General features: G+C 35.8%; 1 protein-coding gene across 1 annotated transcript in view; it reads right to left on the bottom strand.

Moving 5' to 3' along the window:
* Positions 1 to 23,441, bottom strand: part of LOC122107911 (probable ATP-dependent DNA helicase HFM1) — a 46,674-nt gene that overhangs the window by 9,009 nt on the left and 14,224 nt on the right. The window contains 13 exon segments of the mRNA XM_042679779.1: positions 572 to 675; positions 1,889 to 1,968; positions 3,949 to 4,064; positions 4,304 to 4,384; positions 14,394 to 14,540; positions 15,699 to 15,802; positions 16,321 to 16,478; positions 16,598 to 16,681; positions 17,303 to 17,388; positions 20,508 to 20,639; positions 20,720 to 20,817; positions 22,971 to 23,018; positions 23,107 to 23,213. Of these exon segments, the coding sequence (XP_042535713.1) occupies positions 572 to 675; positions 1,889 to 1,968; positions 3,949 to 4,064; positions 4,304 to 4,384; positions 14,394 to 14,540; positions 15,699 to 15,802; positions 16,321 to 16,478; positions 16,598 to 16,681; positions 17,303 to 17,388; positions 20,508 to 20,639; positions 20,720 to 20,817; positions 22,971 to 23,018; positions 23,107 to 23,213 (1,345 nt within the window).

Genomic DNA, 23,441 nt, shown 5'->3' with positions numbered 1-23,441 from the left:
TTCAGAAAATCCCCAACTTATTATTTCATACCATTTTATTTATACTTACAATGAACAAACAACTCACTGATTGTGATTATTTCTCATTCATTTTCACAGAGTAGTGATTAATAGGATGATCTAGGGAAATAATGCTAATAATATCAGGAGTCATAATGAACATTAGCAATGATGATGATGAGTTAACATGCTTAACTCACTAGTTAGGGATACAGGTGAAAAGCAAAACTTGTAAGTCTTCTGTTCCCCTCAACTTACTTTATCTTTCTATTGTATTAAAGAAATGATAAGAAACATAGGTTTAAGAACTAAAGAGATGTTTTTTTCAGCTCTTCCTTACATTATTTTTAAATAAAATAGTCAACACTGTGTAGGGAAGTTGCCTTTTTGACATAGAGTAAGACCATCTGAAATAACAAAGCCAAAACCATGAAAGCAGCCCCTTAACCCAGGGGAAAAATTGCTAAGTTAATCATCATAATAATTATGAACATTTTTTAAACAACATTACTTGTCAATCCAAAGTAGTGCCAAATCCATTCATTCTCAAGTCAATATAATGACAATTTACCTTTGCCCTGATATTCAAATGGTCCCTGTTGAACTTTTCCACAGATTTCATTCTGATCCTTCTGCTCAACTACATGCCATTCAGGTAAGCTTAAATTTTCAGATCTTTATTAAGAGAAATAAAACCATAAAAATGTTAAAGCCAGGCACTGATGGCTCACACCTGTAAACCTAGTTACTCAAGAGGCTGAGAGCTAAGGATCACTGTTCAAAGCCAGTCCAGCAGGGAATTCTGTGAGATTCTCATCTCCAGTTAACCACCAGAAAACACGAAGTGGATGGAGCTGAAGTATAGCACTAGCCTTTACAGCAGACCTAGGTCCTGAGTTCAAGCTCCATGACCGACCCCCAACCCCCAAAAAGTGCAAAAGTTAAACAAAGGATGAAAATGAATCTGGCTTTAAAAACTACTTATTTGCATAAAAGAGAAAACTGTTTATGTACCCATCATTTCTGTGATAAACTGTATCTTGCCTTGGCAGCGAAGTGTAAAAGATGTTGTTGAATGGAAGAGACCAGTACTTAGCTTTACATGCCCCAAATGAATATTTGCTATCATCATATAGTCCTTAAAAATGTATTACTATTTCTGTTTTAAGTTAGATAAAAACAGATCTTTAGAAGTAATGTTAGGATCTAGTGTTGATTAGTAATTTCTTGTTCTGTATTAGTTAATAAATTAATTGACTGTCCTTCCTGGATATAGAACACTCTTACCTGGATGATTCTAAATCATAACATGAGAAAAGAACAATGTACTGGCATCAAGGCCTTCTGCTTACTAACTAGAAATATGAAGTTTGTGTCTTTTATCAATAAAATGAGATGAAAATACTTTGTGAGCAAGGTGGTTAAGATAAAAAAGAAATGATGCACAAAAGTAAGACTTTCAAATTATAAAGTATTTTATAAATCTAAGGTATTAACAATATGGAATGAGCACTTGAACAGAAAGTTTGGACTTTGTATACTAACATGATGTCCCTTTCTAAAACCCAATGTATTCCTGCCACCTAGATTAGAAGGCAACAAATCTGACAAGATGACACATAGAATAGTTTCCTAGGGAAAAGATGGTTCAATGAATGTTCAAATATTCTATAACTGTAGAGTTCTAAACAAATGTATGGAACAAAAGATGACAAAATGTGTGTGTGTATGCGTGTGTATAAATAATATAGTTGCTTCACCATGGAACTAAATGATTAGCATGATTTTCTGTGAGTAGCCAATGACCACCTTCTGCTGAAAAAGTGGCTAGAGAAACAAATAATTTAAAATGAATATTTTAACTTAGATATTAACATTATATTTGTACCTTGATCTATTGGATATAGAAGGTTTTGGAGTAAAACCAAACTCTTTGAGATCCACACTTTGAGATTTATTCATCTGTAGCTATTAATGAAAAAATTACATTTATTTTTATTTCAAATTAAATCAATTAATAATTTCAAATTAACTTTAACACATCAGCCAAACATCAAAATTCCTGCTGGTACAGGTCCAGAACTCAATAAAGTGAGGAGAAATCCAGGCTAATTCCAACTCAAATTTTCTTCTCACATACTGGCAATCTTCATAGTTCTTTAGGAGGTCTTCTTTTCTCACTCTGTATGTTCTCACTGAAAGATCTATTTAGTCCCATGGCTTCAAAGATTGTCTACATATGACTATCAAAATCGTATTTCTAACTCAGCCCTCTCTCTTGATTTTCAAATATTGATATCCAATTGCCTGAAGATTGTCTTTTACATATAAATCTTGACCTGTAAGTCCTCTCAGGTTTTAGTGTCGTGTATTGAACTTGGGTCCTTATGCATGCTAGGCAAGGGCTCTTCCACTGTGCTATATCCTCAGCCCTAAATCCATTATTTCCTAAAGTGACTCAACACTTTCTTTCTCCAAATGTGTTTTTCTTTTGGTGTTCTTGCCAGAGAGATGCTCAGCTTTCCTTCCTGTTATTCAAGCCAGAAGTCTGGGCATCATACTTTTGACTGTTCTTCTTACCTCACCTCCCATAATAATGAAATAACAAAGTAGTTGGATCATATTACCTCTGAACAATCTCTTAAAATACTCATTTCTCTCTACTGCTACTACCATTGCTCTAGACTAGACCTATGAATTATTGAAAAAAATAAAAACAAGTTAATGATTCCTCAAGTTCCTATTTTTAAACTTCTATCCCCCTCTCTATCTTGCTGCAAAAGATCTTTATAAAATATAATTCTGATCATATCACTCAATACTTCAAGAAAAATTATATATTCCTAAAATAGCAAAAAGGTCTTCATGATCCAGTTCCTATGTGTCACATTTTTTTTCTCTCTCCCTTTCTTTCTCCCTCCTCCCCTAATACATACATTTGCATATTCTTGCCTGGAATATTACATCACTTGCACCATTATTCTGGTATTCTACCCCTCTGTACTTGACTTCTCCTTTGGGTCTCAACCACATCTATTAAGAATCCTTTCCTGGCCCATAAAATGTGTATGGAGTACACATCTTATTTAACTGAAGTATCTTATACTTCTGTCATAGAAGTATAAATAAGGCTTATTACCTAAGTACTTCATTCAACTATGAATTCTTATTTATCATTATATCTTAACCTGAAATATTCTTGATGCTCAATGAATATGGAATGAAAAAAGGAGAAAAGAAGGAAGGAAGGAAAACTTATGCTATTAAAAATTAGCATGATCACACAGTGGTGATCATTATAAACCTCATGTTCCTTCTCATTTCCCAACATTCCCCATTTTAGCCATCTAACAGAATCTTTTTTCTTCTTTTTTTTTTTTAGTCAGACGTGGGGCCTGAACTCTGGGCCTGGGCACTGTCCTTCAGCTCTTCAGCTTAAGGCTAGCGCTCTACCACTTGAGCCACAGCGCCACTTCCAGCCTTTTCTGCTATGTGGTGCTGAGGAATCAAACCCAGGGCCTCATGCATGCAAGGCAAGCACTCTACCCCTGAGCCACTTTCCCAGCCCAGAATCTTTATTCTTATGAAAATCCTAACAAAAAGGATTTTCTAGGATATAATTTAGGCTCAAGGTAAATCTGCTACTGACTAGCCTACCAACCAGTAGAAATTCATTCTTTCATTGCTTGGAAGGAAGGCTCTAGCTCAGTACCCATTTAGATGCAGATCAACTTCAGAATTTCCATCCCAGTCCAGGACAGATGACGGAAGGGCAAGAAATGAAGTGGCTTGGTGACATGGCTCAAGTTGTAGAGTACTTGCTTAGCATGTTAAAGACCCAGGGTCTTTATATACTTTATATACTGTAAATACCTACCTAATGGATACACAGAACAAATATTTACTTTCACTTAACAATAAAAAAGAAAAAATGATACTAAAACTAACCTTGAGACATTTAAATGGAGGAAGAGATGAAACAGCATTCCTGTTCCTTAAGTCAGATAAATATGAAGAAATTGCTGACTCTTTAACTTCTAACTTCTGTGCAACCCCAATTTTACCTATAAAAATGTAAGATTCTTTAGATTAAACTTTAATTATTATTCAATATAAAGCTAATTTTATTTCAAATTTAATATTTACTTTTTCCATTTTGCTCCAAAAGAAAGAAAACTATTTCAGACTTGTAAGTTGCATGATGTAATATCACAGATAGATAACCAGGATGTTATTTCTAGATAATTGGGAGGCCAAGGACATTCACTTTTAGTTTGAAACAAAGTTGTTCTAGAGAACTCACAGCAGTCATGTCCACATGTATGTTTATTTTTGCAGTGATGATTGCATTCTCGGTTCCCAGGTTTTTTGCAAGGAGTTGTTCCTAAATTAAAATAGGAAATGCAAACCACTTTGTTATTAAATCTATTATTTTGAACTAATATGTCATTTTTCCCAGTCTCTTTTTTCTCATATAGAACAAGAGGATTATGATATTTATACTTCCTCAAATGTTAACCATATACAATTTTAAAATACGACTCTTCATTTTATCAGTATATATTAATTGTACAAAAGGGTTTTATTGTGTGGTATTTCCATCTATGCTTATGAGATACTTAGATCAAATACCCCCTCTATTATCACCCCTATTGATTCTTCTATTTAACAATTCTAAACGGTTTCACTACTCTACTTTCACATGCGTATATACTTTCATTCTCTCCTCTCCCATTCGTTCCCACTGTCAGTCTCCTCATCCTTATCTAAAAGTTATTTCTGATAACAGTTCCTGTCTCACTGTTAGTTCATCCTGTTTTTCCCAAGAAATATCAAGATATTGATGTTTCTTTCAACCTTCCTATTATAAATAGAGCCAAATAAATACAGCCAAAAACTTTGTCTTGAATGAGGGGAAGATGAGGGTGCAGATTTAAAACATTTTTCTGTTTAATAGTTAAGCCCGAGAAGCTGGAGAGAAGCAAATTTCAAGATAGTTTGATGGCACCACTGTCTGGCTGTTAAATAGTATACACATAGACACAATAAATCTTATAAATAAGTGCTTTAGAGATATAAGAATTGGCTATGTGGGCTGGGATGGTGGCTCAGTGGTAGAGCGCTTGCTTTGCATGTCTGAAGCCCTGGGTTCGATTCCTCAGCAAAAAGAAAAAAGCCAGAAGTGGCACTGTGGCTCAAGTGGTAGAGTGCTAGCCTTGAGCTGAAGAGCTGAGGGACAGTGCTCAGGCCCAGAGTTCAGGCCCCACAACCGGACCCAAAAACAAAACAAAACAAAAAAAAAGAATTGGCTATGTGAATTCAAGGAAATTCGAGTTTTGACTGCTCAAATTTAAAATAAATGTATTCAGGTATGCAATTTATCCTTTATTTACTTTTTTTTTTCTGGTCATGGGGCTTGAACCCTGAACCTGGGTGCTGTCCCTCAGCTCTTCAGCTCAAGGGAAGTGTTCCACTTGAGCCACAGCACCACCTCTGGTTTTCTGGTGTCTTTTTTTTTTTTTTTTTTTTGGTCCGGTTGTGGGGCCTGAACTCTGGGCCTGAGCACTGTCCCTTAGCTCTTCAGCTCAAGGCTAGTGCCCTACCACTTGAGCCACAGTGCCACTTCCAGCTTTTTTCTTTTTGCTTATGTGGTGCTGAGGAATCGAACCCAGGGCCTCAGGCATACAAGGCAAGTGCTCTACCACTGAGCCAACTTCCCAGCCCTCTGGTGTCTTTTTTATTGGACATAAAGAGTCTCATGGAGTTTCCTGCCCAGGCTGGCTTTGAACCGTGATCCTCAGATCTCAGCCTCCTGAGTACCTATGATTACAGGTGTGAGCCACCAGTGCCCAGCTTATTTACTGTATTTTAAATGGACCTGTTTTGGTTTATGCTGGTACTGGGCCTTGAACTCAGGTCCTGGGCACTATCCCTGAGGTTTTTGGTTTTGGCTTTTTTCCTCAAAGTTAGCACTCTACCACTTGAGCCACAGCTCCATTTTCAGTTTTTCTGGTGCTTAATTAGAGATAAGAGTCTCATGGACTTTGCTACCCAGGCTGGCTGGTCCTCAGATCTCAGACTCCTGAGTAGCTAGGATTATAGGCATGAACCACCAGCACCTGGTTTAAGTAGACCCTTTCTTGATCTTACTGTCAAAACTAACATTGAGTTGGGGGAGATATTTAATTGGTTCTTAAAGGACAGACTGACATCTAGGTATGAGAAGGAGCACAATGATAAAGGCATAATGCTCAAGGGTAGAAAAATCACAGATTGTAAAAACAGACAGCAGCTTATTTTTGTGGAATGTAACTTTTAAGTGACCTGCGCATATTGAAGATGGCAGAGAGTTTTGAAAACCTTTTACCTTTCTCAGTCCTTTACCCTTCATTTTTAGTGCCAATGTTTAATGTTTTTCAAGCTATGTACCACCAAGACAATGTAGTTGTTTAGGATAAATGCAAGAGGTTGCTCAATATATGAGACAAGAGATAACTCTTTCTGGGCTGAGCAGGTCAGGCTATCAGGTACTATTATAGTTAAGATATGAAGAATTCTCCAAAAGCACATGTATTGAAGGCTTGGTCCCTAGTTGGTGGACCTAATCATTGAGAGGTGAGTGGATCATGAGGGCTCTATACTAGTCCACTGAGGAATTCATAACTGTATGGCACTATTGGGAGGTGGTGGGTTGTGAGGCCTGGTTGGAGGAGGAAGATTACTGAGAGAGTGCACTTGAAGGGAATTATGAAATCCTTGAAGGGAATCCTGTCCTGCTCCCTGGCTGACATGAGGTGAGTGACTTTTCTCCCATGTCGGTCTGCCATGGTATACGGCCTCACCACAGGACAAAAATAGAGCCAGCCAAATGCAGACTGACGTTTCTGAAACTGAGAGTCCAAACAAATCTCTCTTCCTTTTAAACTGTTTCTCTCAAGTATTTGCCACAATGACAAAAATTAACACATGTACTGATGATTTTTAAAGTCCCTGGCATTTGCATGTTGACAGAAAAATCACAGTAGTCTCAACTAAACATAAATCATTTTGAGATGATAAACAGTATTCAGATAAGACTACTCTGTGACCCATACTAGAAGACAGAGATAGGACTACCAAGTAATGATTTCTGAAACCAGACAGAATGCTCATGAACCACAAAAATAATGAAACATCCCCCTCTTCTGGCTAACAGAAATGACTACTATTTTTTTCAACCTATCTTCAATATAAAAACTAACAAAATGGCTGATACCTTACTTTCTGATAGTACTTAAGACGTGACCCTTTTTTTCCCTTCATTCTTCAGTCTCCTCCAATTTATTATGAAATCCTATAATAAATTCCTTCTAACTCTGACTTGATCTGCTGTGCAGAGGACACTCCGCTCATTTCCTGTAGCATGTCACACAAACCATATTTTCCCCAAAGGCAAATAAGGGGCCATTGACAGATGGACATTATACTTTGTAAGGAGTTCCATGACTTACCAATTAAAAAAGTAGATCTCAACTTGTAATTATATTACCTTTCATTGAGACATTAACTGGTTTGAATCCAGACTCCCATGTTCCAATGTATTATATACATTGTTGCATAAGTAATCCTCCAAAAATTTGATTAATCTGTCCACTTAGCAACATTAGCTACTACTCTTGCTAAGAAAAGGAATCCTATATTTAAGGTCCTGAACAATCTTACTCCAGACTCCCTTTCTAGCACCCATATTAATTGTACTTCCATCAAAACACTCTCACTTGTCATTCTTCAAATTGTCCCACACCTTCCTTTGTATCTTTGGTTCCATCTGAGAATACCTTCTTCCAGGTTTTTCTGAAGTCTATCAAGTTTCAAAGTAGCTCAAATGTCATCCATACATCAGCCATTCAGGAAGGGCTGAGGAACTGGAAGATACCATTTGATACTGGATCATGGTAAGATGGATATAAGGAGCTGACTCCTTGGCCAGCAGGAGGCTCCCTATCCAGTGGGAGGCTGCAATGAAGCCGTGGCTCACCTGCTTCCCTGATTCCAGAAAGCCATGGGACTTGCCACTTTGCCCTTTCAGATACAGCTGCATGCTGTAAAACTGCTTAGCTCCAGCATAGAGTTCATATCTTAAAGAACAAAGCAACCCATCACTTCTATAACCTAGCCCCTCTAGTTCAGTGTTACCCTGTGGGATTGAAGATATGAGTGGATATGATCTCACTTTGCTGTGGGTGAAAGAATTTGCCTATCTAAAGAATTTAACTGCCTTATCTGTCTTTGGGTCTCTTGTGTACTTCCTGCCAAATCTTTAGATGTGAGGTAAGACCAGGTATCATATGCCATATTGCTGCTTAGGGATTGGTTGGGCATGTGACCATGTGCTTGTAGGACCTGCTAATGACCTTTGTTTTAAGCAGAAAAGAGATATATTAAATTTATAGACTAAAAAAGGTCACTATATGGTTTATAATATGAAGAGATTTGGGAAAGGACAGAATGGATGCAATAAAACTAGTTAAGAAGAGTAAGAAGACTAGGCAAGAAAATGATGGCAACTCAGTCTATAGCAACAGCAGCAGAAGCAGAGTTAGACAAAATGGCTAGAAGACATATGGAAGGCAAAAATATTTTTAATGTAGAATCAAATGGAGTCCTTTTCTTTAACAGTATATTGTGTTCCTTTTAGCTTAGCCATATAAGTGTCTTAGAAGTTATATCTATATCTATCTATCTATATATTTTTTTTGGGGGGGTCTGGTTGTGGGGGCTGAACTCTGGGCCTGGGCGCTGTCCCTCAGCTCTTCAGCTCAAGGCTAGCGCTCTACCACTTGAGCCACAGCGCCACTTCTGGTTTTTTTCTTTTGCTTAAGTGGTGCTGGGGAATTGAACCCAGGGCCTCATGCATGCAAGGCAAGCACTCTACCACAGAGCCACCTTCCCAGCCCCAGAAGTTCAATATTTAAAAAAAAAAAAAGATAAATACAAAAAGATACCCTAAGCTGAGTGCTGGTGGCTCATGCCTGTAATCCTAGCTACTCAGGAGGCTGAGATCTGAGGATCACGGTTCAAAGCCAACCCAGGCAGGGAAGTCTTTGAGACTCTTATTGCCAATAAACTACTAGAAAACCAGAAATGGCGCTGTGGCTCAAGCAGTAGAGCACTCCCCTTGAACTGAAGAGCTGAGGGATAGCACCCATGCCTGAGTTCAAGCCCCACGACCAACAAAAATAAATAAAGCACCCAATCCATTTGAGTCTCCCCCACCCCCGCCCCCCCCCCAAACTCATGGATGCCTCCTTTCTCTAGCTCTCTCCTCCTCCTAATGCAATAGGAACATATCTTTTTCTTTCTTTTTTTTTTTGCCAGTCCTTGGGCTTGAACTCAGGGCCTGGGCACTGTCCCTGAACTTCTTTTGCTTAAGGCTAGCACTCTACCATTTGAGCCACAGTGCCACTTCCAGCTTTTTCTGCTTATATGGTACTGAGGAATTGAACCTAGCGCTTCAAGCATGATAGGCAAGCACTCTATGTTCCCAATCTGGGGAACATATCTTATAGCTATCCATCCTGAAATTTCCATTATATTGCTCTGTCCTTACTTCTTTCCTCATTAGCTACCTCATTTTACTGGGGTTTATCCTGAAGCAACTAACTGAAAACAGATGTGTGAGAGTGAAACTTTTTAAATCTTTGAATGTATTAGAGTCTTTAACATTTAGTTAAGAGTTTAACTTGGGTATAGTTGGAAGTAATTCTTCCCTGGAATTTTAGCCATTTTTTTTCTAGTATCCAGAGTTGCTAATAAAACAAAACTTACTACAACCTTGATTTTTGTTCTCTGGAAACATTTATGATTTTACCTTTACCCATGATATTCTGAAGCATTGCAATTATTCCTTGTTTGTAGATCTTCTTTCATTCAATCTGCTTAGCATTAAGTGAGCCTTTTGGATGTGCAGATTTATGTCTCATTTTAGGTCTAGAAAATACTTTTTTTCATTTGTTTTGGAACACTTGTTAGTCAGATATTAGGCTCTTTGATTTCCCACTCTTTTCTCTTATAATTTTCTGTTCTCGTTGCTTTTTGCCTTCATTTAGACTCTATTTTTATTAAGAGGACACTCAACTAGAGGTTCCAATGTTTGTTTCTGATTGCAGATTTTATTTTCCTGTGTTTGCTCTTACACTTTGAAAAAAATGGTATCATGTTCTATTTTATGGTAGAAATTTAATCTTTACAATAATTTCTATATAGTTACTTACAGTTTTCTATTACATTTGTTACATTCTTGCATTATCCTGTCTTCAAATATATGGCCATTTTTGGTTGTTTGCCTATGAGGTACTTTTATTAAACCTCAATTTCAGTGAGAAAACTAAATCATACAGATGTTAAGTACATGCTCTGAACTATGCTATTAGTACGTAGTAAACTGGAGATTTGAATTTTTGTAGGGTAATTCCAGAGACTACTCTTTCAATCATGCTGTCTCTCTAATTATACTAGTTGCTTTGGTTTTCTTCCTAGAGATTAACTTAATTTGTTTAGAAAACAGATTATTTGGGGAATAAGAAGGAAATGCATGCAAGATGTCCTTTTTCTTTTCTTTTCTTTTCTTTTTGGGTCCGGTTGTGGGGCCTGAACTCTGGGCCTGGGTGCTGTCCCTCAGCTCTTTAGCTCAAGGCTACCACTCTACCACTTGAGCCACAGGGCCACTTCTGGCTTTTTTTCTTTTTTCTTACGTGGTACTGAGGAATCGAACCCAGAGCCTCATGCACGCAAGGCAAGCGCTCTACCACTGAGCCACCTTCCCAGCCTAAGATGTCCTTTTTGCATAGTTACCTCTGTCTTAGTCTAAGACTTCTGAAAAGATGCATTTTTAAACACTGCCACAAGATGGTAGATGGTGACTATATACACACAGTTTCTCCCACTGGTGAAAACAGATCTGGATTATTTTATTATCTGATTATTTTACTGTTATATTATATTATTATATTATCTGATTTTAATTTTAATTATCTGATTCTGAAATCTGTTTCCAAAAATTTTAAGATAGAGTTGGCATGTATGTCAGAAATGACAACTGTATACTTTTGTTTCTGCTGAAAATGGTATTTAGAATGTATCTGTTCTTCCACGTCACTCCACCCTGCTCCCAACATGCTGAGAATGATCGAATTTGTCTTATTAACAAATGCAAACTGTAAGACTTCGATAATTATAAAATAAGCATCCTGGAAGTCAACTAAAGCTGAATTCTTTTGTTGTTGTTGTTGTCCATCGTAGGGCTTGAACTCTGGGCCTGGGAACTCTTCAGTTCAGGGCTAGCGCTCTACCACTTGAGCTACAGCGCCACTTCCTAAAGCTGAATTCTTAAATACACTTTTATCATGTCTCATACTTCATATTATCATAATCTAAGATGCACATACATTTAGATGGTTTAAAGCTGCTGGTTCCAAGTACTTCAAGTAAAGCAAATTTGTTAATGATCTCAACTAGAATTGTACTGAACTATACTATCTAAACCAAATACAAGACAGTCTCCAACTTGATGATTCTCAACTTTACACTGACTGGAAAGTGACATGCATCCAATAGAAACCAGTCTTTAAACGTCTGAGTTTTTATCTTTCATGAGGTTAATGCTGTGTGGTGCGCACTGCTCTCTTGCAATACTGGCAGTGGCAGGGAGACATGGCTCCAGTGCCTCACAATTTTGTGAGTAATCAACTAGACTTCGTAGGTGCTATGTTGTGAAACTATGGTGCTCAATAGGTTTGGTATATTAAATGCATTTCAACTGGATGCGTTTATCAAGATATAAACTCACAAGTCAAGAAGCAGTGGTGTCAGTAATTTAATGGCATGAAAACAAAATGACTTAAATTGTTTAGTTAAAAAACACAAATTTTGTGGCACAATCTTAGGGTAAATCACTGAACTCTTCGACAGAGAGTTTATATATGTTAGGTTTAAAAGTTCTCATCTATCTAGCTTTGGAGATCTGTGAATTTTCATCAAAATGTTAAGTTATACAATCAGATATATATAAATTCTTCAGATTTAGAATAGCTGTGTAAGTATTTATGTAAAAATGCGTGTATGTATAAAATATTACCTGTCTGATAGGATACATCTTCTGTGTGCTTTCTGCAGGGCTGTGCTAAATATGGGGAGAACCTCTGCCTTTATAAAAGACTGATGCTAAGTACAAAGTATAGCAGACATCCAATCTTTCATAGCAGCTTCAGTAACAGAAACAATTCAAGCTATTTTAAACAAAGAGCTGATATTGGGCAGAAAAATATGTGAACATATCTCATAGAACCCCAAAGCATTAATATAGCTAAGCTTTCCTGTAGCTTAGAAGTAGGAAGTGGAAAGCCATTAGACCTCAGCCCTGGCATTCTCACCTCTGCTTCACTCTGTACCTCTGCTTTCCTTTTCCCTTTCCTTCATAGTCCATCCACCTTTGATTCTCTCTGCATATGGTAAAAGAGGACTATCTGACATGACAGTTTTGAGTTTATACTATCCTACTGCAGCCCTAATAATCCCAAATTGTCTTGGCTTGAACTCAGGGCCTCCTACTTGCTAAGAATATTCTACTGCTGAACCATGGTTCCAATCCCTTTTTGCACTGGATGTTTTGAGGTAGAGCCTCACCTTTTGCCCAAATTTAGCATGAATGACATATGCATGCCACAGATGCATGTTTCTTCAGCTGAAATGATGTCTCATAAGCTTTCTTTGCATGTACTGGCCTAGAACCAAGATCATTCTGATCTCAGCCTTCCAAAGTATCTTGGATAACAGGTTTGAGATACAAATGCCCAATGTAAATTTCATGCTTGCTTGCTTTCTTTCTCTTTCTTTTCTTTTCTTTCTTTCTCTCTCCTCGCTCTCCTCTCTCTCTCTCTCTCTCTCTCTCTCTCTCTCTCTCTCTCTCTCTCTCTCTCTCTCTCTCTCTCTCCCTCCTGCCCTTCTCTCTTTTGTTTTTTGTCTGAGACTGGAACTTGAACTCAGTGCCTGATGTTTTCACTCATTGGTTAGTGCTCTACAAACGGAGTCATGCCTCCAGTCCCCTAAATTCTTTCTTAAACTGAGATATTTCCTCCCTTCTGGGAATTTCAATTTGGGATTGGAAAAAAGAAGTTTCCTGATAACTTTGTAGCCAAGAAATTGTGGCCAGAATGGAGATTTGAGAATTTGTAGTATAAATAACTATAGCCTACTTTTTTTTTTTGTCAGTTGTGGGGCTTGAACTCTGGGCCTGGGCGCTGTCCCCCAGCTCTTCAGTTCAAGGCTAGTGCTCTACCACTTGAGCTACAGTACCACTTCCGGCTTTTTCTGTTTATGTGGCGCTGAGGAATCGAACCCAGGGCCTCATGCATGCAAGGCAAGTACTCTACCACTGAGCCACCTTCCCAGCCCCTATAGCCTAATTTTTTGATGGGGAAGTGTTATGTTTTAAAGATCTACTCATTTATCTATCTTTGGGGATCTGTGAATTTTCATGAAAGAATTAAAGGAAGAATATCATTGAAATCTAGACAAATCCTTTTCCATTTTTAATATGCAAATGTATATACACTAACTTTTTAAAACAAATGTCTTTTTGTGAACATATATGCATACTTCTACCAAGTATAATCCTAGAAAAAGAATTGTTCTATCATAGAATATATGTATGTTAAGCTTTGTAAATACTACTACTAAGCTTTATAATACTATGATTACTTCCAAATTAGTTGTATCAATTATGTTCATACCAAAATTAATAATAATTGTGATTATATATCTGTATCAAGTTATTTTCTAATAGCTGCATAGTTATACCTCATTATATATTAATTTTTACTGCTTCACTGTCTAATGTGAATAGAAGGATTGATATGATACTTGAGATTTGCTTTAAAGGATGAATGGGGAAAATTCAAGCGAGATTTGAATAAAACAACTTTATCCATGAATTGATCATTGTTTAAATTGGTTAATCAGTATCTAACAGTTCATTATATCCTTCTGTATATCTTCGAAAAATTCCCATAGTAAGAAAACTAATTTTCATTCTAGTCTACTTTATCAAATCTGTAAGTTTTTGTACATATTTTCTTCCTGATAATGGCTATTAGAATGAAGTAGACATAGAAAAGGGAAAATTCATATAAAAGAATAATCAAATACTTTCTGACCTAAATACCATTTCAAATAGAGAAATATTAACTATAAGAAAGACTTCCTACCATATACCAACATACTATTAATGCATGATACTTAAATATCTAATTTCAGAATATCCCTGAGTGAAGAAGTATTTACAGCAATACTCCTCCCTGGCCTTACTGATGTTTTAATACAAAATAGGTATTATAGAAATTAAAAGAGATATTTACCTTTACAAGCTCCTGTTACAGCAGACCTATCTGGATGTTCAAAATGGGAAATATCTGCTTCTGATTTTTTCTGCTTAATTGCTTGACTTCCAAAGCTCTTGGGTCCTAAATAAAAGACTGTAAACTTTTGCTGAATATCAAGTCCAACTAGAAAGAGAAAAGGTCATAAATTAGGCCATATATGAGGACATGTTCCTTTTCTCTCTCTCTCTCTCTCTGTCCTAGGGCTTGAACTGAGGGTCTAGTCACTATCCCTGAGCTTTTTTGCTCAAGGCTAGTGCTCTACCACTTGAGTCACAGCTTCTCTTCCAGCTTTTTGCTGGTTAATTGGAGACAAGAGTCTCAGAGACTTTCCTGCTTGGGCTGGGTGTCAAACTGTGATCCTCAGATCTCAGCCTCCTGAGTAGCTAGGATTACAGGCATGAGCCACCAGCTCTTTCATCATTTCTTTCTTTTTATATCTCTTATACTATTTTAACACTAGTGATAAAAATTCCAGGAAAGAGCCAGGTGCTGGTGGCTCACATCTGTAATCCTTGTTACTCAGGAGGCTGAGATCTGGGGATCATGGTTCAAAGCCAGTCCAGGCAAGAAAAGCCATGAAACTCTTATCTCCAATAAACCACCAGAAAACCAGAAGTGGCGCTATGGCTCAAACGGTAGAGCGCTAGCCTTGAGCTGAATAGCTGAGGGACAGTGCCCAGGCCCAGAGTTCAAGCCCCACCACTGAGCAAAAAAAAAGAATTCCAGGAAATAAAAACATTCTTAAAAGCAGAAAATGTTTGACAAATAAAAATGAGTATATTAATTTTCATTAAAAATGTTTCTATAACTATTGAAATTTAACTGTGTTAGAAAATATCTATAGGGGCTGGGAAGGTGGCTCAGTGGTAGAGCACTTGCCTTGCATGCATGAGGCCTTGGGTTCGATTCCTTAGAACCACTAAGCAGAAAAAAGAAAGCTGGAAGTGGCACTGTGGCTCAAGTAGTAGAGCGCTAGCCTTGAGCTGAAGAGTTGAGGGACAGTGCCCAGGTCCAGAGTTCAGGCCCACGACCGCCCCCCCCCTCCAAAAAAAAACCCAACAAAACAAGAAAATATCTATAACTGAACAAGTCAAATTTGAACTATCCTGATCTATGTTCTATTTTCCACATCAAAATAGATGATGTTTTCCTTAAAGCTTGTTTATATTATGTAAAGGTACCATTTTATTTAATATGATTTTGTTTATCTGTCTTAGCATAAAGGAAATAATTTTAAAAGCTATCATATTTTTACAGTTATATCTTCATTACTTAACTTACCAAAATCAGAGCTAATTAGATTTATGCTAAGATCTTCAGATATAAGAGCTCTCTTCACATCAATTTTTTTAACCCAGTTTCCAGCTTTTAGCAAAACAGAATCCCTGAAAAAATATAAACAATGATCTAGACACTGAAATATTAATTTTTAAGGGTTGATTACTCCTGATTAGTCTTCTCTAATAGTAAAGTGGGTACTGAAAACTACTTCCCCCAAATTCTGAGGAGGGCAAATAGAATATTAACAGAGAAATCTTTATATTTTTTATTTTTAATCTTCAAATATACACATCTGTGCATCAGGGTTACAATTTAACATGTCTACTTAAATGTCCAGTGTATCTTCATCACTCTCCCATCATTTTTTCCTGTCCCATGTATCCTCCCCACCATAACTGATATCAAGTTTTTCACTTCCTTTTTCACATATGTACATTGAATGTTATGATTATATGCATTCCCTGCAATGAAGCTATTTTGACCGTAATTTTCTTAACCATAGTTGAATCCAAGTTGCACTGATAAAGCCTATCTGGAATATATACCTACTATATATTAACATGATTTATAGTTAATGTTAACTCTATATGAATATATATAACACATGATCTTAATTACTTACATAATTTTGTGTTTAAAAACAACCTGATTGTCTGAATCACCTATGATTAAGGTGGTATAGTGAGAATCTGGTGCTGTTCATTTAGTTTGTAGTTGTTCAAAGTTTCTTAACGTAAGTGTCACTAATATTTCCGCCATGGTATTACTGTATCTTGCAATCTTCAAAAAAGGATAGGCATATAAAAGTGTTTTAAAAAACAACCTTACTATTCATACCAGTTATAGTAGCTTTACTCTTAAGAAATAATCCAAATATTTAAGAAACAAAAAATATTTACCTGTTCTACTTCAAGTTCATACTTTGGAAGATACATCACAGCTTCTTTTATTTGAGTTCCAAAAGGAGGGTGTCTACTTAAAATCTGAAATGGAAATAAATTAATCATTATTTTCTCATTACATGCTTGCAACTCTTTCAATAGAAATTTTTTTTTCTGTCAGTCATGGGACTTGAACTCATGGCCTGGGCAATATTCTTGAGCTCTTTTGCTCAAGGCTAACATTCTACCACTGTGAGCTACAGCTCTACTTCTGATTTTCTGTGTTAATTAAAGGTAAGTAAGAGTCTCATACACTTTCCTGCCCAAGCTGGCTTTGAAAGATCCTTGATCAAAGTCTCCTGAGTAGCTAGGATTAGACCTAGCACCCAGCTCAACAAAATATATTTTTAATCAATAAGGTTTTGTTTGTTCATTTGTTTTGGTGGTACTAGGATTTGAACTCATGACTTCCCAGTTGCTACATAGGCACTCTACCATCTGAGACACATCTCCAGTTCTAGAATCAATAGTTTTAATAATTATTACATATTATGTAATAATTACTCTAAATCCTTATGTCTATATTTATGACTATAGAAATATATTTATGACAAAATATTTATGACTATAGGAAATAATTTTCTATAAATAAGGTGATAAAAGTTGGGTTTTAGAATTTAAATTGGGCTTTGATAACATTAGGAATAAGTGAATACTAATTACCAGCTCAAGTTCTCTTGCATCTGTTGATTCAATTTTTTTAAAGGAAGTCAAACCTGCATTTACCATGGCATTTGACAATGTAATACCTGTAAAAAATTAATGGAACAATTTTTAAATAATCCACTTTAAATGAAACTTATACTCAAATACAACTACATTAATAAAAATATTTTGGGGACTGAGGAATATGTCTCAATAATAAGAGTGCTTGCTACCTTATATGCGACCTGGGTTCAGTCAGTCCCCAGCACTACAAAAATGAATAAAAGAAAAGCTTTAAAAATATTCAGCAAAATTTACAACTGTTATAGTTAGCATATTGTTTGAGTGTTATCCAAAGATCTAGATACTAGAAGCTTGGTCCCCGGTATGGGTGTTGAGGTGGTAGAACTTTACAAAGTAAGCATAATGGAAAGTAACCAAGACTTCTGAGTTCTAATTTACTAAAAGGTATGGTGGGATGGGTTGGAGTTGGTAAGAGTAAGCTTCCAAGAGAATGGGAAACTCTTCTAGTCCTTTTCTTGTTACCTGTGTGACTGTGATCTCTTCCCCAAGCATTCCTGCCATGATCTACATTATGATTCAACCCTTAGTTTTATCTTATCTCCTAGTCTTATGAATTTCTCTTAGTCATTTTTAAAACACAACTTCTAGTATTCTTAACTCTTTATTGTTAATTTCCATACAGCAAACTCTAGCAAATAAACTCTGTATGATAGAAAAGCAACATGATTTAAGGATAGGCATATGACTTCAGAGTTAGGACTCTGAGTGTCTCTGTCTTAAAAATATAGTTCTGGGCTGGGAATGTGGCTTAATGGTAGAGTACTTGCCTACCATGTGTAAAACCCCATGTTTGATTCCTCAGTACCACATAAAGAGAAAAAGCTGGAAGTGGCGCTGTGGCTCAAGAGGTAGAGTGCTAGCCTTGAGCAAAAGTAAGCTCAAGGACAGTGTCCAGAACCTGAGTTCAAGCCCCAGGACTGGCAAAAAAAATAAGTGTGAGTGTGTGTGTGTGTATTATATATAGTTCTGTGTCTGTACCTAAGCCAGATAATTTTTCTTTGCTGCCTAAAACTTCCAATCTTTTTCCATTGCATTAAAATGACATTTCATACATACACACACACACACATATATATATATATATATATATATATATATATATATGTATATACACACACATACACACATATATATTTTACTGTGGCTGAATTCCCTACAGCTAGCCCTCCCATTTAATTGCTCACTACTCTCTTCTTACTGAATACTCTCTGCTCACACTGGCTTTGCTTTTCTTCCTTAAATATAGTTGATTTTTCCTTTGTACCTTTGTTATTTCCTTATGCTTTCGGGCACTGTAATTTTAAATTGATATGCCTGCATGAGTAAATTTTACCAGTCACTAAACAGGATTTTTTGTTTTGTTTTGTTTTATTTTGTGGTGGTCCTAGGGCTTGAATTCGGGGACTGGGAGCTCTCCCTTACCATATTTTGCTGAAAGGCTGATGCTCTCCCAACTTGAGCCACAGCTGCACTTCCAGCATTTTGGTGAAAAAATGGTATTTTAAGAAATGATACTTTAATTATCTCTGTATAAAGCACATATAATACTGATAAAAGTAACACCACTATTTTTTAAACTGTTCTTGGGAATTTCTCTGACATTTATTTATTTACTTATCCAGTACTGGGACTTGATCTCAGGGCTTGGTATTTTTACTCAGCTTGTTTGCTCAAAGCTGATGCTCTCATCACTTGAGCACTACTTCCAGCCCAGTTTGTGCTGGTTAATTGGAGATGGAGTCTCATAGACTTTTCTGCCCAGGATGACTTCAAAAACCAATCCTCAGTCTCAGCCTTCTGACTTTCTAGGATTATAAGCATGAGTTACCAATTCCTGGCTATCTTACCCATTCTTAAGACAAAAGCTTCCAGTATTCTAATGAATACTTTTTAATGTTCCAGGGTTCAAATGAATATACCTTAATGTTCATTTCCATTTTCCTCAAGACTTTTCCTGACTTTTAGCTTTCTTGTTGTTGTTGTTGTTGATCATGGAGCCTGAACTCTGGGCCTGGGCACTGTCCCTCAGCTCGTCAGCTCAAGGCTAGCACTCTACCACTTGAGCCACAGTGCCACTTTCAGCTTTTTCTGCTTATGTGGTACAAAGGAATCAAAACCAGGCCTCATTCATATGAGGCAAGCACTCTACCACTGAGCCAACTTCCCAGCTCCAACTTCTAGCTTTTGAAAGTTTATATTTACTGTTAAAATCAATTAGTATTAGTTTCTCTTTATCATGTTCCATAAGCACTTAGATTTACATTTGGTTTAGATTTACATGTTTCCTATCAATATTTTTCTGAGGAATATTTGCTTTTTTTCTGTTCAGCTGTACTGAGTTTGTGTGATAGGCAAGTTAGTATTTGACAATCTGGAGAGGACAGAATGCAACAGGTATCCACACTTAATATCCTTGAAAGACTGGCTTTTTCAAGAATAATAACACTAATAATTATTTCACCTAATTTCAAATTGCTCTCTAAGGTTCTATTTTCCAAATGTTGAATAAAATCCTTGCCAGTTTAGAACACACTTGTCTTTGTAAAATGAAGATGGCATTTCTCACAACTTAAGTAGAAGCTGAGCCTTCCTTTTACAATTGTAGCCATTTAAGGAGTAGGGTCAGAAAGTCAAAGGTAAAAACTGGATAATTCCAGAATCCTTGAGCCTAATTCCAGTTTTTTATAAATGACACCTTTAATCTTTTTTCAACAGACTGGTAATAAAAATCTATTATTGAAAATGGAAAAAGTTAAAATATACATAAATAACATAATTTTCTGTAAATAATTTAAAATGGCCAGGATTCCTAGTTTTGTATTTTGTCACTGAAAACAAAGCAAAATATGAGTCAGAGAAGAGACTTAATTAATAATTGGAACAAAAGCTCACTATCAGTATGAGAAAAAAGCATTAAAAAAAGTAGCAGATGACATTTCTCATGAACTATTTAGTTGATTTTAAATGTAATCATTTAAGCAAGAGCAAATAAAAATTAGACTTTCAAAATAAAGTACTTTATTTTGGACCATAAAACACATTTTTTTACAGTTATATATTCATCATAGAATGACTGTCAACAGTAAAAGTAAAATAAATTGCAGATAATAACAAATTGCTTGCTGTATTCAGTACTTACCAATTTTTTCCAGTTGTTTGGATACATACAGAGAGTTCTCCCAAAATTTACACCTAAAACATTTAGCTAAAATCAGACTGTTCAATAGCACAGCAAACTTCTTTTCTTGAGCAGCTACAAAATCTGACAGCCCTGAAAAAAAGTTTCCAATGTTAAACTTGGTGTGCTAGTTTACTGAGAAAACACTGAAAATCCACTCTCCTGAAACATACATCTTGCAATTCGTGAACCATTTCTGAAAATCTTCGAGGTATCTTGTGTCAAAGCAAAATCTTGTATAGGAATGCATCCTAGCTGGGCCTGGATAAGACTGTGGAAAAAGAAATTTCATTGTTTCCTTTGAAAAGTTACAGTATTCAACATTATTGATTGAAAAATTGTTTCTGTCTTGGTTTGTATTATCTCTGAATTCCTTTTCCCAACCTCCAAAAGTTCAGTCTTTCTCTCTCTCTTTTGATGTCTACTTAAAGAAGAACAGATCTGAAATTTAGCAAAACAGGAATGCATACATGTGAAAAGTTAGACCACATGTAAATTCTGCAATAAGAAATGACAACTCCACATTGATGCATACTCTTTTCTTGGCAATTCTCAAATAAGATGCACAAAGGTGGGAGATTATAGTAATAATTTAAATTATGGTATGCATAAAACCAATTATAACTCATCAATTTTTAAATCTGACAGCCCTAATCAAAAGAGTGTAGAATCCAATTTTAGGCAGAGTATAGGAAATCATTAAAATTTCAAACAAAATGTTTATAGGGAAATACCTTGATTTGATTCAGTAACTAGTGTAACAGAGTATATTTAAAGGGGACCTGGGAATGTGGCTTAGTGGTAGAGCGCTTGCCTAACATGCACGATGCCTTGAGTTCATGTGCCTCAGTACCACATAAACAAAAAAAGCCAGAAATGGTGCTGTGGCTCAAGTGGTAGAGTGCTAGCTTTGAGCAAAAGAAGCTCAGGAACAGTGCCCACATCCTGAGTTTAAGCTCCAGGACTGGCAAAAACAAACAAACAAACTAAAACAGAGTATACTTAAAAAAACAAAACAAAACAACAACTAAGTGAATCAAGCCACCCAGATTCTAGTTCTAACTTAGTCCTTAATGTAGCATCATACTTGGCAAGTCATAACATACCCAAATATTACTGATTCATTTGAAAATGACAAGTTTGGACTACATAGTCTCTTAGTTCTCTGTGATTTCTAAGGACATGTTAATTACCAGAGAAATACAGCTAAGACATAAAATATTAGCGTCTATGTTCAAGACATAGACCTGCATGATGAATTGCATACATATATTTAGAAGACTGTTTCATAGGCATATTAGAAGATAAGATTCAATGAGATGTCAGGAAATAACCCAAAGAAATAATAATCTCTAGCTAAGGAAGAAAATTAATTGGCTAGTTGATTTCATTAAGCTACATTAAAAATGAGCTTAATGTACTTTAAAATGACCTCAGTACTAATACTTAGTACTAAATACTTAGAAACATTAGTACTAAATATTTAGAAAACATAAATACTTAGAAATGTACTTTGAATAGAAGAAAATCATACTACTGCCTTTGTGATTTCAAACTGTGTAGACAAGTGTAAACTTTAGTGTTCCAATTACTACTTATATATACATTCCCCACTATTAGCAGAATAGTAATCCACTATAATGTATGCTTCCCTCAATTCATGTGTTGGCTTATTTGTCTTGTCTAGACTGTCACTATCATTTAAATACACGTATTACATTTGTTTTAATGGTGGATATTATTTTTATGCATGGTTATCATTCAAGCCAGCCTGAAAGCTCCTGATGATAAATATAAACAGAACATTTTTTCTATTGTTTACTTTTCACCTCAACAGAACACATTCTTAACGATATTCATTTTTAAAAATATTCACTTTTTTTGGTATGGTGCTGGTGATTGAATCCAAGGTCTTGCACATGTTAGGAAAGTGTTCTGCCATTGAGCTATACTCCCAACCAGTAAATTCATTTTAATTAGTCTGAAAGTTGTTTTTAAATTTTTTAGTTATTAAAGTAGTTGGATAAAGAGCTTTCAACTCAATATAACAATTTGAGTACAATGCCCCATCTTGATTGATGTCACACCTTCCATCGTTCTTCTTCAGCTCTCCTAGCCCCAGTCTGAAAATCCCTGAAAATTAATTTCACATCTATAATCTGCCCCCTAATTTTAATGGGAATATTCTATTTTTTGTATTATGTAAAATAAATTTAAAATATGCTTTAAAGCTAAAAAAGAAACCAAAAGTGGTGGTGCACACCTGTAATCCTAGTAATTTGGGAGCAGAAGTAGAACGATTGCCAGCCTTGTCTACATGACACCCCATATCAAAAAAAAAAAAGAATAAGTAGATGTAAACCTTCATTACTATGAACTAGGGACCAGTAGGCAAAACAATAAAATATTAAAAATTATTATTACCAATTTACTTTCATTTCTGTTGTTTTAATTCTTCCGTCCATTGGAAATCTATAAATAAAAACATATGGAAAAACTTTTATGACCTACTTTAAGTAAAACTTCATAAAGTTATTTTAAATATATGTAATTTCTGTACCTGATAGTTATCCGATTTGGACTTTTGTTCAAAGTATTCAGTGTTTTCTTTTCATTTATCCTTAACTGTACATCTAGAAATTCATTACAGCTGGCGATCATTGAGACCTACAGAATTTAGGAATTTGTCCACTTAATATTAAGTTCATTTTCAACTTCTTTTATCACATCTTATTTCTCTACATTTACTTATTTTTCATGCTGCCTGGGGACACCATGGTTTTACCAATTAATAATTCAGAGCGTGCTTTATATATTATACTTAATAAGTGATGTAATTAGACATTAGAACTATACCAATTAGATTAGAAAGATCAGAAAGACAAAATTTACAAT

This window comes from Dipodomys spectabilis, unplaced genomic scaffold, assembly GCF_019054845.1.
Source record: "Dipodomys spectabilis isolate Male_0828 unplaced genomic scaffold, ASM1905484v1 ptg000054l, whole genome shotgun sequence".
NCBI lineage: Eukaryota > Metazoa > Chordata > Mammalia > Rodentia > Heteromyidae > Dipodomys > Dipodomys spectabilis.
The sequence above is the reverse complement of the archived record's forward strand: the minus strand, read 5'-3'. Positions and strand labels throughout refer to the sequence as shown.